The 15,150-nt window shown below is 37.7% G+C and overlaps 2 protein-coding genes across 4 annotated transcripts in view; both read right to left on the bottom strand.

Moving 5' to 3' along the window:
* Positions 1–355: 355 nt before the first annotated feature.
* Positions 356–2,996, bottom strand: WDR5B (WD repeat domain 5B). 3 transcript variants are annotated; one of them, XM_019714018.3, is made up of 2 exons: positions 2,919–2,996; positions 356–2,447 (listed from the first exon to the last, which is right to left on the bottom strand). In XM_019714018.3, exon 2 carries the CDS (start codon positions 2,367–2,369, stop codon positions 1,377–1,379), a length of 993 nt encoding a protein of 330 aa, XP_019569577.3. In that variant the 5' UTR covers positions 2,370–2,447; positions 2,919–2,996; the 3' UTR covers positions 356–1,376. The 3 variants fall into 3 exon arrangements, with proteins under 3 accessions (XP_019569577.3, XP_019569578.3, XP_019569576.3); XM_019714019.3 differs by having other exon boundaries at positions 2,952–2,990; XM_019714017.3 differs by having other exon boundaries at positions 2,872–2,970.
* Positions 2,997–7,797: 4,801 nt separating this feature from the next.
* Positions 7,798–15,150, bottom strand: part of KPNA1 (karyopherin subunit alpha 1) — a 57,801-nt gene continuing 50,448 nt past the window's right edge. Inside the window, exons 13-14 of the mRNA XM_019714016.3 lie at positions 13,547–13,725; positions 7,798–12,089 (exon numbers count right to left, since the gene is read on the bottom strand). Coding sequence (XP_019569575.2) covers positions 11,902–12,089; positions 13,547–13,725 — 367 coding nt within the window. The 3' untranslated portion in view covers positions 7,798–11,901. The remainder of the gene's footprint in view (positions 12,090–13,546; positions 13,726–15,150) is intronic.

Genomic DNA, 15,150 nt, shown 5'->3' with positions numbered 1-15,150 from the left:
TAAGACTTGTCCCTATCTAACCCCATTTCTCCAAGCACCCTCACATATAAACTTCTTAGCAGTCATACCCTATTAATAACTCTAATATCTTATGTTCCTCAGAACTTTCAAGCAAATCAGATTTAATCAGCACTATTATAAGGCACTGTAGAATACAGAAGACAGTTTTGCCCTTGATGCTTTCAGTTATTTTTGTATTATTTTTAACTTAATTTCTAGATTTTTTTCATGTTTCTCATGTCTCTGTAGGTAAAGTGGGCAGAAACTATTTTCCACTTTGTATTTTCTATATAAAGTGTTTGAATAAAATTAATATGAGGCTATACTCAGATTATTTAATCAACAAAAACAATAGTATGGAGAACTGATTCCAAATATTTATTGAAAACAAGCAAGGAATGAAGTGGTGGTGATATAATTCATTATCATTCCTCAAACGTTATGAGTCCCTTCTATATACAAAAACTGAGAATACAAAAATGAGTAAGACATACTTCTTGATTCCATAGAGCTCATAATTTACAGGAAACATAGTCCATGAAACCATTGCAATACAAATTAGTAAAGGATATATTTTGAACTTTATTAACAGAAGCTATAGGAGAAGCAAGAAAACCTAACTCAGCTGTCAGCTGTGGTTGGAGTCATGCAGGCAGTGATGGCTCCACAAAGTGATTTCTGAACTGAGTTTGAAGCACGGGTAGTAGTTAGCAGGTCAGACACAATCAAAGAGAGCAGCCTCACCATTCAGGTATCGAGCTTGCTTAAAAATCATGAGACGGTACAATCTGACAAGGCATTGAGAGGTCCTTCAGTAAAATGCCATTTATAATGTTTTAGACTCTGAGAACAAACCTAACCATGACTTATTTTTCCCAATTTGCAGACTTGATTCCATGGACCATGTCATGTCCCATCACGTGGGCTATCACAGTGTTTGAGTGGCATCTGACATACATCTCCAATCCACCATCATCCCAGGCTTACGTTTGTTCATCTGATCTCTCAAACAGAAAACCTTGGAGTTTATTCCATACTCCTTTGCCCCCCTCATTTAATCAGTCATCCTGTCTTGTGAATCTTACTTCTAGTTATTTCTCAAATACACCCATCCGTTAGAACAGTCTTTGAGGGGAACAATGGAAATCTGTTCAGGGACAGAAACGAGATTAATAATAGACCTCAAGAGTAAAAGTCAGAAGCCCTAGGTTCTTTGCTTTTCCATCTGTCTTTGTAAATTTATATTATAGGTCTTAAAATCTTACATTCCAAGACAATGTTAATAAATACAAAACCATGCCAAAATTAAGAGAAACCATCTTTTTAAATATCTGACTTTTTGCCACCTTGGCTCTACTACTTGATTTCTAAAGGATTTAATAGTTACTCATCCACAGTTTAATTGTTTTGTCATTTCCTAATGCTGCTGATGCAATAATGTTTTCTGTAGGATGACAAGCTGCTGAGATTACGACATCTGTATGACCTTGTAATTTCTGTACAATCTCTTTGGTCTGAAGGTTCCAAATGTAAACCAGGTTATCCTCTGAACCAGACACAATCCACTTTCCACCAGTCACTGAAAAATTGGCAAATATGCAGTATTTCTCATTCTTATGACCAGTGTATGTCTTCAAGCATCTGCCTCTGCTATAATCCCATAGTTTAAGAGTATTGTCCAAAGTTCCAATAAGAATATATTTGCCATTTGGAGAAAATTTTACAAAAGAGACAGGAGGGTTATCATCATCAACAAGTGCTTTTAAACACTGACCTGATGCAGCATCCCAGATTCTACAGACGCCATCATAGCTACCTGATACTATCAAGGACCCATTACAATTAAAATGAACAGCAGAAACTGGGTCAGAATGAGCAGACAAAGTCTTGAGGCACTTTCCCGTTTTCACCTCCCATATTTTTACACTCTCATCAAAAGATCCTGAAATTATGAGGTTGGACAATGGATTGAAATTACAGCAAAAAACATAATTACTGTGCCCCTTCAGCGTTTTCAAACATTTTCCAGATCTCACATCCCAAATCTTGAGAGTTTTATCATCTGAGGCAGAAACAAGACAACTGGAATCTGATGACCAGTCAATATCTGATATTTCCTGACTGTGACCATAAAGTGTTTTCTCATATTTTCCATCATAGGCTCCCCAAATTATAATTACTGTATCAGCAGAAGAACTTGCTAGCCATTCTCCATTAGGACTAAACTTAACTGACGATACTGCTTCCGTGTGTCCCATGAGGGTAAATTTGAGAGCATAGTCTGGTTTTTCAGACGCTTGTTGGCTCCGATTGGTTGATGAAGAGAGGGCCGACTTTGCTTTGGCGTCTCCTGACTCCTCCGTTGCCATGGCTACGAAGCTCCAAGTCAGGTCGGCTAGGCGTCCGGCCGTGGACCAAGCAGCCCGGTACTTTGGCTTTTTGGCTATCTGCCCAGCAAAATGAAGATTAAAACATCAGACTCAAAAATAAACGGTTTCTAACCTTTACAATTTCTGGGTCGTCTTTACCATACACAGTGATTCAGCAGCATGGTTTGGACTTGTTTTTCCTCGCTTTCTCTTTTTTAAACATAGTTGAAAAAATATTAGAAGAGTCCCATGCGCTGTCGGCAAATAAGGTATTAATGTTGGGTATTTTGCGAACGTTACAGCAGTCCAAAGCGGCGCGGGGTGGGGCAGGTCGGGAGGAGGGAATTTTTAGAGTATTTTTCACTGCCCCTCCCCCCCAGCTCCTCAATGTTTGAGAACACTGAGCAACCCTACCAGTCTAGACAGACTTTCGGTACTTGAGCATGACTGAATAAACGCTTTAAACAGACTTCAGAAGCTAAGAGAAAACCTGCGTAGGCACCGTTATTGGAGGTCCGGGCGTGCCGGCTACATTCCCCACATACATACAAAAGAATCCACACCGCCGCGTCAATCACTAACCCAGTGGGCAGGACAGCCGAACGCATGAGCAGAAGGAGCCTCTGCTACTTCCGGGCCGAGATGGCCAATGGGAGAGGCTTTCATTCACTTTGCATTTGCGCAAACGGAGACGTCGGGTTTCCTTCCGGTTCCCCTCCTGCCCACACCTGCCCCACCCCGCCTTCTACATACAAGTAGTGCTTTGCCTTCTGGGCGTAGTGGGGGAATGAGGATGTCTCCTGAATATGAGTGGCTGGCGTTGGAAGCAGTGATATATTTCAAAAAAACATTCACTGTTTGGAATTCGTGTTATATGAGAAAGGTCTCAATTTTCCGATGCCCTTAGCCGCAGGGTTAAGCCCGCATTTGGTACATGAGCTGCCCAGATGGCGAGCTTTCCGAAATGTAGCGAACGTGGATCCAAGACGCCTGTGACTCCTTGTGTGGTTCTGCTCGCTTCTGCTTGTGGTGGTGTAGAACCTGGTGTGTGCGGCAAGGCTGCAAATAAGCAAGGGGAGCGTAGAGACTTCTGGTTTAAACGTTTAGAGAAGAATATGTTAGGGGCCTTTGAAGGCCAGTGCTCAGCACGACACGGTAGTGCCAAGGAAAACGAGCAAACGTTGTTTTAGCACTTCCTTATGGTTTAAGCTCCGAAAGGAAATTAAGAAAAGGAGTTAAGATCTGCATAGGTGCTTGAGACAGAAGAGGGGACAAAGAAGTTGGTGTAGGGCATGTAGAAGGTTATTCGTAATTAGGCTTTATAGACTTACCCTAGTTTTAAGGAATGGTTAATGGCCGTGCAAGTATTATGTAAAGGATACGTGCTTTTCCGATGTAAATTGCTCTTTAAACAAAAATAATAAGTTTGCAAAAAAATTGGAAGCGTGACTAGTTTTTTCCAATCCTCTAATTGTTCAATCAAGAGTGCTCCCAGAGAGAGTAAGTGTTATGTTTAAAAGGTTTGCCCGGTAGCTGGTAGCTGAGTTGAAGTCAGGAGGCAAATATCCCTCCTGATGTTTTCTGTCAGACAAGAATTGCAGCATTTGGAAACAAAGGGTTTCTTATCATATACTTGTAAGAGATAATTGAAAGCCTTGTCTTATAAAGCACAATAGCATAATTAGGTCACCTATAATCGACTATAGTAAAAACCTCATTACTCTTAAGACCCTACTATAGTTTGGAATTTAGACAGGAATTGGACAATCGCTTTATTCTTAGCTAGGGCGAATTAACGGGATAAACACAGGAGGTGCTGAGAATGGGAAGTGCATCTTGACAACGGTTTGGGGCTTCCATTTATCTGCATTAAATCATGACTTAGCTATTTGTGAAGGCATGGGTGGCCACCATGGACCTCCCCTCTAACATTTAAAAAAAAAAACACAAGTTGTTTTCACTATACTATATCTTAAAATTCAACTCTGATTAAACTCTGCCTCCTCACTCTCCTTTCCTCCTCCCATTAGCCTGGATTAGCGTGATTTTTACTGGGAAGCTTAGAATCAATTCTAGGTTTAATTCTAAATTCTCCATCAATTGAAATTATTTCCATTTTAATTTATTAAAAATAAACTTAAGAGCACTTCAGAGAACAAAGTATAGGCTTTGTTTCAAAGAATGTAAGTAAATCTATTTTTCCAATAACTGCTCTATGCACTAGGAGAGTAAAGAGGAAATTAAACAAGGTAAACTCATGAGAACTAGGATGGGTGATTTGGAGCTGGAGTATGTTTAGCCCACTAGAAGTATCAGGAGTATGAGGGACAGAGGGTGCACACAGTTAAAAATGTGTTGATTGGAGTAACCAGGAAAAATAATTTTCTTCAAATTTTCCCAGAATTTGAAATTTCCGCGGTATTAAAATCCGTTTGCTGATTATCTGGAATTTTTTTTATTACCAATAGCATCAGGAATTCATGGAAAGAAAATTAGAGCTGTAAGTAGTTCAACTTTATTCATTAGTAATGTTCTAATACTAACATATAGTCCTAATACTGCAGTCCTTATGAATTAGGACTAAGAAGTTCCTCGTTTACTTCCTTGGGGGCAGGGGAGCACCAGCAACCATGGCGTGTGTAAGAGCAAGGAATACCAATACAGGTAGAAGGGACAGAAACCGTAATTACAGATGTGCATTTGGGGTTCTCAAGCAAAGTTCCTTACACTGAGGTCCTAGTCTGAACAATTTTTTTTTCTTTTTCTTTTTTTTGCTGCCTTTTATCACCACCATAGGTGATTTGGAAGTTTCCCTCCCTGTAGAAATCAACTCATTTTCTTTAAATTTCCCATAAAAGTTTTAGAACCACATCTCACCAGTGGTTAAAAAGTTTATTCCTCTTGCCCCTCAGTAAAGTTGGCAAATATTCTAAATAGAAATATTGCCACAAATGGGTCGTTTTGGGTTTTTTTTTAATTAAAAACAAATTTTTGGTATGTCAGACCTAACCGTGGCATGGGAGCGATTCCTACATTAAGGAACATCTTGACTGACTTGCTTCTATAGCGACTCCGATCACCAAATCCAGTCCTCTAAAATTAAGCATAATAGAACCATACATATCCAGTTGCTTAAGACCACCAGAAATTTAAGCATGTGAAAATCTAGTTAGGCTATATATGGGGTGGCAATATAACTTATCTAAAAATTGAGACTTTTTTTTAAGTGAAAGGGGTCACTAAATTAGGTGCGAATTGATCTAAAAACAGGGACTGTCCCCAGCAAACCACTAGTCACTGAGGACTTCTCGAGAGGGCTCACCTCATAATCACAACTTAATCTTCAAAAGTTCTACACTCTTTATATGGTATTTTACACTCAAGCCTGCCGAGACGTCTCTCAAACCTTGTACTGTATGCTTCCCACCATTGTTATCTTCTGGGTTTCTATGTTCTCTTTCCCCGTCACCCTAAATAATGCTGGGCCCAAGTGGTTTAGGTAAGGCAGTGATGCACACTGTGGATGCCCACTGGACTCCACTGGCTTCCTCTGGTTAAGTGGACATAAAAAAGGAATTTAAAGAGCCATTTTATTCTTTGCAAACATTCAAGACCATAGAAATGACCCTTTTTTCCCAAAACAAGACTTTCAAAATGGCAAATGAAATAAGAGCAATAATCATCTAAGTTAGCTAAAATAAGCTTGGAAACCCAATTCACACTAGACAAGTGTAGTCTGCAGGAACTAAGGCTGTTTTGCTTTAAAATTTTGTTTTCAGAAAAAATACCTGGTCAGTAGAATCTCTCAAAAATGGTAGAGAAGCAATGATGGAATGAAGAAATACACCATCTTTCTGTTTCTACTGATCTGTTGCTTAAACTGGAGGAATGGATTAAAAAAGTTTTCATGCAGAATACATGTAAAAATGAAAAATCCCTATTTACACTGGTGTACACCTGAAACTAATATTGAATGTCAACTATTATATATGAATATATATGTATATGTAATATATATTCACGGGGTGTTAAAATACAGCTCAGGGAATACAGTCAATGGTATTGTAATAGCTATGTAGAGCTGAGTAGTGGACTTGTTTAGGTTATCACTTTCTGAGGTACGTAAATGTCTCTGTTTTGTACTCCACAAATAAAAAAATAAAAATCCCTATTTAATAGCCTAAGGCAACCACCAGCTTCCACATCGGTTGGATATAACTGGACAAAAAAGCTTTCAACTTTAGAATATGCCAGGAGACCGGTGAGCTATTTTTGGTAACACATAGGGTTGATTATGTTTCAGCTATCTTGTAAAATATACCCATTCATTTCTCTCAGAAGGCATAGGGTTTTTGTTTTTATATAACAAACCTCGATGACAATGTTTGCTTTTGTAAGCTTCAGGTCAAATTCTGTCTCTTGAAAGGTTACTATATATAAAACATATTTTAAGACAGTAGCTTTAAGAGTTGTTAATCCTGGTTTCAAACAGCAGCATAAAGGAATTCCTTTGAACTTAATTTTTGTAACCAAATACCCTTTACTAATATCACATGGATGCATATTCCTTCAGTCAGTCAGGATTTATTCAGTGTCTACTTGGTGCAAGGCACTCACTCATTCAAGTACAAAGAATCATTAGAGCCATTCCAAATCAAAGTGTAAGAACACTTTGAAAAAGGACAGAGGGTGGTCAAAATGATGAGGTAAGCAGAACATACTCAGCAACATACATTAGAAGGTGATCTCTGTAACTTGTGCCACTCCTTGGGACAATACTCCTTTAGGAAGTCAACTGTGTTAAATTTACATCCTTGGATGGCACTGCTTTCTAAGGCGGTGGTATTCTTTATTCCAAAACCTTTCCTTCTCTGTGTCAGTACCTTCTACATTGGAGTTTGTTGAATGGAAACGTGTTTCTGAGTTTAGTCATTATGCTACTAAACTCAAAATTAATCATTTGCGTATTATTTTTTAACTTGTTGGTCAGGTCATATAGAGTTTTAGCACCACAGAAGGGGAAAGATATTTGGTCTGAGAGGGTCTACACACCAGCGTATGTCACCTGATTTAGTCTCCCCCTCCCCCCCCCCAACGTGCTGATGACGAGGGAATCAGAAAGAATGGTCCAACAAAAGAGCTGGCCCAGCTATGGCTGGTCTAAGTCTAGTTCTGGGAATTTCTGGCACAGAAAATTCCACCATGACTGCTGGTTTCAAGACAAAACCTGTAGGACTCTTCCCTACCTTTGGACAGACAGTAAGGGTTGTGACCTGAGGCAAAGCAAATTCTCCTAAGTCTTGATTTTGTCATGTGTAACATAGTGACAATTATCTATCTTAAAGAGCAGTTGGAGGATTAAATGAGAAAAATGAAGGATTAAATGAAAGCCCTTAGCCAGGCACTTGGCACACAACAGAGGCTCAAATAAAGACAAGTTACCTTTATTTGACCTATAGGAAAACACAGTGGGACTTGTCTCCCTTAGGTGAAAACAGAATGGAATTTCATCTACCCTTTATACTTTCTTCTTACTCCAAACATCCAGATACATTTTATGTCCAGTAGCAATTTTATGTTTTTAAAATCAGAATATGTTGTTTCATTTTAGCATACATTCTTCTGATGCCCTGGTACCCACTGTTATTACCTATCCTTTTCTGACAATAAAGCATGCTATAGAGTATTTTCCATCTTAGAGCAGACTTACTGTACTAGTGGCGCACGTAGCATTCAATTACTTTTTTTATATGTATAACTTTAACTTTTGATGAAAGGAAAAGGTAGCCCCAAGTATTTCCCAACTGGGTAGGTAATACATTTACTCTGCTCACCTCACAACAGAAGAAAACGGCTGTTAATTTTATGTGGCAAAAAATTCAGATTTGAGACATTCATGTGTAGGTAGGTGCACCTATCTCTGCAAAAGAGCAAATTTTGGAATGTAGGAGGTAGCATATAGCATATAAATATGAAAAGCAAACAATGCCCCTTTCTAAAACGGGATCCTTTTTCTTTACTGAACATCATCCTTAGACATCACAATTTTCTAATACATATAAAAGCCCCAAACTCTAAAACAGTTATGACTTATCTGTTGATATAAAAATGTTCACAAAACTAATCAGCAAGAAAGAAAAGAAATCCTTCAACCTGAGGAAAAACCCTTTCATAATACAGCCCCAAACTGGGGGATTAAATAACTGAAATGTTTATTTAGCACTAGAGAAGTAAATTCAAAGTTGCCTGTGGGTAGCCATGTGTAATAGGATTTAGTTGACAAAGTTTTGGTTTATAAAATATACTACATATTTTTTCTCAGGCAAAATCAGCAACAATCTGGAATAATTCAGATTTATTATGGGATAATTGTCAATGTTTGTATCTGTGACAATAATGAAAACAACTCTGAGCCCATTCAGTTTTATCTGGGAGATGGAAGAAACAATCCTCGGGGAAGAGAGTTTTCAAAAACAATACAGCTGACAAAGGTTTTAAGTTTAAAGGGGTCCTAATTAGCAACAAGAATATGAATTAACATGTTCCATGGAAAACTGTCTCCTAAATCTCACCATTCTTTATATCTACCTTTTTTACCTTCCCCGGTATTTCCCAATCTAACCATATCCACCTGGTCCTTCAGATACAAGGTGCCTTTACATCTCAAATCCTCTCAATGCTTTTTTTCCCCACTGAAGTTCTCATTACAAAGAACATACTTTGAAAGCTTGGAGGAGAAAAAGGGGGGAGGAGAGAATCAGACTTTGCCCCTCATCAGTATACAAAACTACAGAAGAGTTTTCATGTGTTGAAATTAACATGCTTTTGTAATGAGTAACATCTTAAATTATTCAATAAATTGAAAGTAAATTAACAGAATCTGCCAGGCAGAGAACTAAAAATAGAACTTAGTTATCTCCTAAAATGTTATTTCTATTACCAAAAAAGGCTGCTTTATCAGTTCCCAACAATTATGCTGGGATTTAACTTTTAGTCAATTCCAATTTTTATATTAAAAAAAACCATTTTATTCTAAAAAAATTTAGCTTGTATCTCGTGGCTCATGAACTTCTACGACAGGAGCAAGATAAACACCTCTGTTTTAAACAGAAAATAGACCACATCAGTTGAATGGACTTTGTTTTAATTCATTCATTTGATACACCTGCAATTGCTAGCAAAAATTCCCAATGTAAGCTATTCTTACTAGGGGAAACAACTTTGTGTGCTTTGTATTTTTTCCATTCAAACTGGTTTATCAAAATGAACTGAAATTTTTTAAAATTACCCAATAGAAGTTACATAATTTAAAACATCCTAGAGAAATGATGTATTACCAGTAATTTACAATTTTACAAAACAGCCACACAAAAAAAGTCAAAACTAAAAACAAGATTTTTACTATGAATCAGTGCTTCTATTACCCTTCTGAAAGAAGTTATATTTTAATGTGATGTAAAGGCAACACTGAAAGTTTTTCTTTAAATTAACCACCTAACTTGTCCCTAAAATTACAAAGAATCAAAAGTCTTTTACAGGTCAAGTGCAGTAAACTAAAATGTTCTTTCAGCACAAAGCAGCACTAGAAAAAGTAACATTTATAGATGGGAGGTGACTAGTTTTGCAGTGGCTGCTCCATCAATGACAGACAGACATCAGACGGTATCCATCCAGAGCACAGACACAACTATAGGCTAGATGCGAAGACTGCGTCACAGGCTTGGCTGATAAATGTCCTTTGTCTTTGTATCTTTCTACTTTAAATGAAGTGGATTTTTAAAGTTTAAATCAGGTCACATAGGATAACTGCTTAAATGACATGATGAGGTATGAAAGCTCTGAATATCCCTGACATTCAGCAGGATTTACCAGAGATGTATAATAGCTAGTCAGGGGAACTTCCAAATAGTTACACTTTGGGGTTTTAATGAATTCTACGAAGAGGACAAGATTAAAGTACGTTTAAAGGGTATTCTCTGAAACAGAAGTGAGCAACTTTTCCTTCAGAATTCATTTGGAATAGCATATCCACAAATACAAATCTTCTCTGATAGTGTGTCCCAACACTGAGTCAAGACGGCCAACTAGCACCAAGACGTCGTGTGTTCAATTGCAGTTCTCTTGGCAATTAAGCTTATTTTTTTCGTTCCAGTCCAAGCACAAATGTGGATCACTGAAGACAGCACTGGAAGCGCCACTTGCAGGTATGGATTGCAGTCATCATTAAATGATCCGGAAGGTAGAAGCTGCTTTTATGGGGCGGGGGGGGGTGTGGGGGAAGAGGGGCACTTGACTGGGCAATACTAGTAGGAGATGAAATGATTAGGGAACAATGAGGTTATAAGAAAAAGATCACTGCCCTTATTTGGGTTAAACAGGTCATGTTGAGAAGATGGTTATTTAAAATAAGGATGTTACATTAAGGGATCATATATGCAGCATGAATACATTGGAATCAAGCTGCACCCAATGAAGAAAAAAAAATTCCCTAAGTAACCTTTAAAAGTATGTGTTACCTGCCAGTCACAGAGGGGAAAGCACCTAGGGTGAGCTCCCAGTTTAATGAGGACCTTGATCAGGACCACAAAGCCTGAAACATTTTTTTAATGCAGAAACACAGCCTCTAGTCACACTGGTTAAGTTTGGGAAAAATTGCACGGGGGTTTTTGTCTTGTTTTTTTACTTTTTTGTTTCAGTAACTAAGGATTCTAAATCTTCAACCAGCATTAGAACTGAACCACTTCCAAATCCTAAGACACATAAGACCAAAGAGAAGCAATAGCCATACAAATTAATATGTGCCCCTCTCCTTTCTGTTCTAAGGGAATCTTCAAACCAGTATCACATTTAAGAATCAAAGTGTTAATTCTTCAGCATTCCTGACAACTAAAAGCACATTCACTGAAGGCTGAAGGTGAGGGACTGGATGGTTTAACTTTAATATCTGTGAAGAATGGCGCCAATAGAGGAAAGAAAACCATCCAATCTCAGTAAGGATTAATGCAAATTTGGCTAGAGAAAGCCACCAGGTAATCCAAGGGTTCACTGTGGAAGAACTCATGGAAAGTACTCTGAAGTGTACACAACAGGGCCGAACATCTCCCTGGTTGCAAGTAGTTGTGTGAAATTCAAGATAAAGGTTTAGTCTCATCTTTTAACGTCAGTATTTTTTCCCACTTTAAAGAGAATGAGGAGGAGTCCTCTTTTTTCCCCCACAAAAAAAGGGAGCCACATTAATATGTGTATGTTCCCATGACTCTTATAATATAGAAGTGTAGGTCTCCAAAGCCTAGGGATTTTCCTTAAGAGAGTGGGCCGTTCTGGTTACCCTTTTCTTAGAAGGGTATTCCACCACAGAGAGCCAGAGGTTTTCCAGATGTGTGAGAGAGCAGGTGCGCAAGGCAAGCAAATGAGCGCAAACAGTATTATGGAAAACGTTTGAGAAGTTAGCTCCGTGAGGACTGTGGGCTCCACAGGAGGACTTGACTGGGTAGCCTGGTCTGACACAGGAACATGACGGCAGAGTGTTGCTTCAAAGCTGGAACCCTTCCATAGGCGCCTCACACTGCTGGAAGATGTACTGCTGCTGGCTAAGGTCAACCTGGGGTGCGATGCTGCTGTCCTCATCCTCCGTCCCGAAGTAATGCTCAATGAGATCAAAGGCCTTCTGGTAGATCTCCTGGTTTTCGTGACTCTGCAAGAATTCAATTTTATCCAGACCTAGAATAAAGAATAAAGGAAAATCTCTTGTTTAAATGTAGGAAATTTCAATGAAACAATATTTTGCCATGTGTCTCCTTCCTTGAGGTGAAGGAAGACTCTCTTCTCTACTTGTGTCTCATACGTATTTTGTAACAGCATAGAAAGTAGTGCTGGGGATTACATCTGAATGCTAGTATTACAAACTGACATTAACAACATATATGCAAGTAATAGCCAATCCCCAGAAGCACCAATTTCCATCAGAGTCCCATCACCCAGCGCCTAGGGCCAGTAGAAGTATTCCTACTGGACCGTACCCATGGCCTAATCAATCCTTGGCTCCGGTTCTATCTACCTAGGCTCTGAGCTATCCCGTATCATTTCAACAAATGTATAATATCCTTATATTGGTTAAAATCAAATTCTATTGCTTAACTTAGAAGTCTGATTAGAACAATTACCCAACACATTCATTTTCTTAAGTTCAAGCCCAACTGAACTAGGCTTTCTTTTACATGTAGCCATAAGGAGTCTAACAGCTATAGCAGTATCAGAAATAAATATCAATATTGATCAAAGGAAAAAATAGATATTTCATATACATATCCATATTAAAATATACATAAATCAAAAAATTAACAAGAGTTGTCTCTGGAGAAAGATCTCTGGGTAGTAGAGGAACATTTCCTTTTTTATACATTTCAAAATTCCTTACACTAAGCAGGTATAGCTTTTATAATCAGGTTTTTAAAAAAATGGTAAATTGTTAAAATCATTTTGGAAAACAATTCTGCATTAGCTGATAAATTTGAACATGAACATACCCCATCACCCATAGTTTCAATCTCAGGAATAACCCTAGAACAGTCATTTTCAAACCTGGCTATGCATTAAAATCACTTAGGGAATTCAAAAGGTTGAAGTATTCGGTTGGTGCAAATGTAATTGCAGTTTTTGCAATTATTTTTAACCTTTTAAATAGCAATTACTTTTGCACCAACCTAATACACTGGTAAACCAATGATTAATACGGTTAAGACTGAGATTAGAAGAATGAGGAAACCAAAAGGCAGATAGTGACTCTTCAGGATGAAACTTAGAAATCTTTTAAGTCGTGGATGCAATTCAAAACCAGAACTCTCAATCTTACAAGAGAAAAGGAGTCAGGCATCAGTGACAGTAGATATGAATGTTCTAGAGGTTCCGATGGACTAGTAAGAAGACACAAGGACAAGCAGAGTCAAGGAATCAGAAGATCCTAAAAGCCCAGTGTAAAATGGGCTAAATTGAAGGGTACTTGCTTCTCTTCACATCTACAATGCATATTCTTTTCCAATTCTGCATACTAAACATTATCATTTATAAGAGTACACATTTTTCTTATGTATTTGTGAATGACATATGTGGACCGGCCAGAAAAGCAGGAGAAAAAGAAAATCATAATTTCAGGACACCTATTTAATACTCTATCTTACCATAAGCTTCTTCAATCAAAGCACAGTAAGGATTAATGCCAGTGCCGTTTCTTTTGGCTTCTTGTTCTCCAAGCCTCAGGATATTTTCCAAGCCATTTAGGGCAACCTGTACAATCTTAGAGTCCATGACTGTGAGGAGATCACAGAGTGGCTTGATACAACCCAGTTCTACGAGGTACCTAAATTAATAAGAATAATTTAGTCAAAGATTTTAATTTCATAAAACTTTTACTAAATTGCTGAAAGGGTCATCCTCAAACTGACTGCAGAGATAAAAACATGCACACATTCAACCACACAAGCTACACCTTATCACAAAAAAAGCTACAAATGAATCAAACAAAACCAGTTCTCTGGCAGTCAGTTCCATTTTTTTCCTTCCACAATTACTGGACTACAAGGAACTGGAATACTCTCTTACTTTGAATATGAGCAACTCATCAAAACAGAATAATTTTGATTAGTTTCATCCTTGTTCCACATGTAACCACATCTCTGATACATGACACACTTGCTGCTAAAGGCAGCACAACAGGCCCAGCAAACCAATTCTATTTTGCACAAATAATTCTTAAAAACTGAAGATAAGAAATCAACTCAATGTAAAACTGGGCAAATGATCTGAACATACACCTCAGCAAAGATATACTAATGACAAATAAGCATATGAAAAGATACTCAACATCATATGTTATCAAATTCAAACACTACAAACCTATTAAAATTGAAATGCTGGCAAGGATGTGGAACAATAGAAACTCTCATTTTTTGCTGGCGGGAATGCAAAATAGGATAAACTATTTTGGAAGATAGCTTGGCAGTTTTTTTTACAAAGCTTTCCATTCAATCCAGCAATCATTCTCCTAGACATTTACCCAACTGAGAGGAAAACATGTCCACACAAAAACCTGTACACCAATATTTACAGCAACTTGATTCATAACTGTCAAAAACTGGAAGCAACCGGTTCTTTAGTATGTTAATGGATAAAAGGTAGTACATCAGACAATGGAATATTATTCAGCAATAAAAAGAAATGAGCAACCAAGTCATGAAAGACATATGAAAAAACCTTAAATGCATAAATGCATATTGCTAAATGAAATAAGCCATGGTCACAAAACTCCATACTATATGATCCAAATATGTGTGACACTCTGGAAAAGGCAAAACTTTCATAAATCTAAAATTATTATTTAAAAAGCCTTAATTTCTTTTTTTTTTAAAGTACTTTTATGTCTTATTTAGCATTATATATTCGGGTGAATTTAATAATATTGTGCTTAATTTTATTTAAATGTTTCCTGACAATTAAGACTACATGTCCTATGAACAGAATAAGTCTGTCATCTAGGCTTAAAGCCATTTCTGACCATTTCCCCTTCCTTTACACCACAGTTTTAGTGACCAAAACCTGTCAACCATTCCTTCAACATATCTATATAAATTTTCATTATTTTTCTCAAAAAACAAAACTAAGCCTCTTTCATAATTATAAATGTTAGTTGTTGCATATTTGGAAAACACAGAAAAGCATTCAGAAAAATAAAAGGTAACCAGAGATAACCACCACTATTACATCCCAGCCGTGCTACAGGCAAGCT

This window comes from Rhinolophus sinicus, chromosome 17, assembly GCF_057876585.1.
Source record: "Rhinolophus sinicus isolate RSI-liver-muscle chromosome 17, RSI-T2T, whole genome shotgun sequence".
NCBI lineage: Eukaryota > Metazoa > Chordata > Mammalia > Chiroptera > Rhinolophidae > Rhinolophus > Rhinolophus sinicus.
Note: the sequence above shows the minus strand (reverse complement) of the source record. Positions and strands in the feature narration are given on the sequence as shown.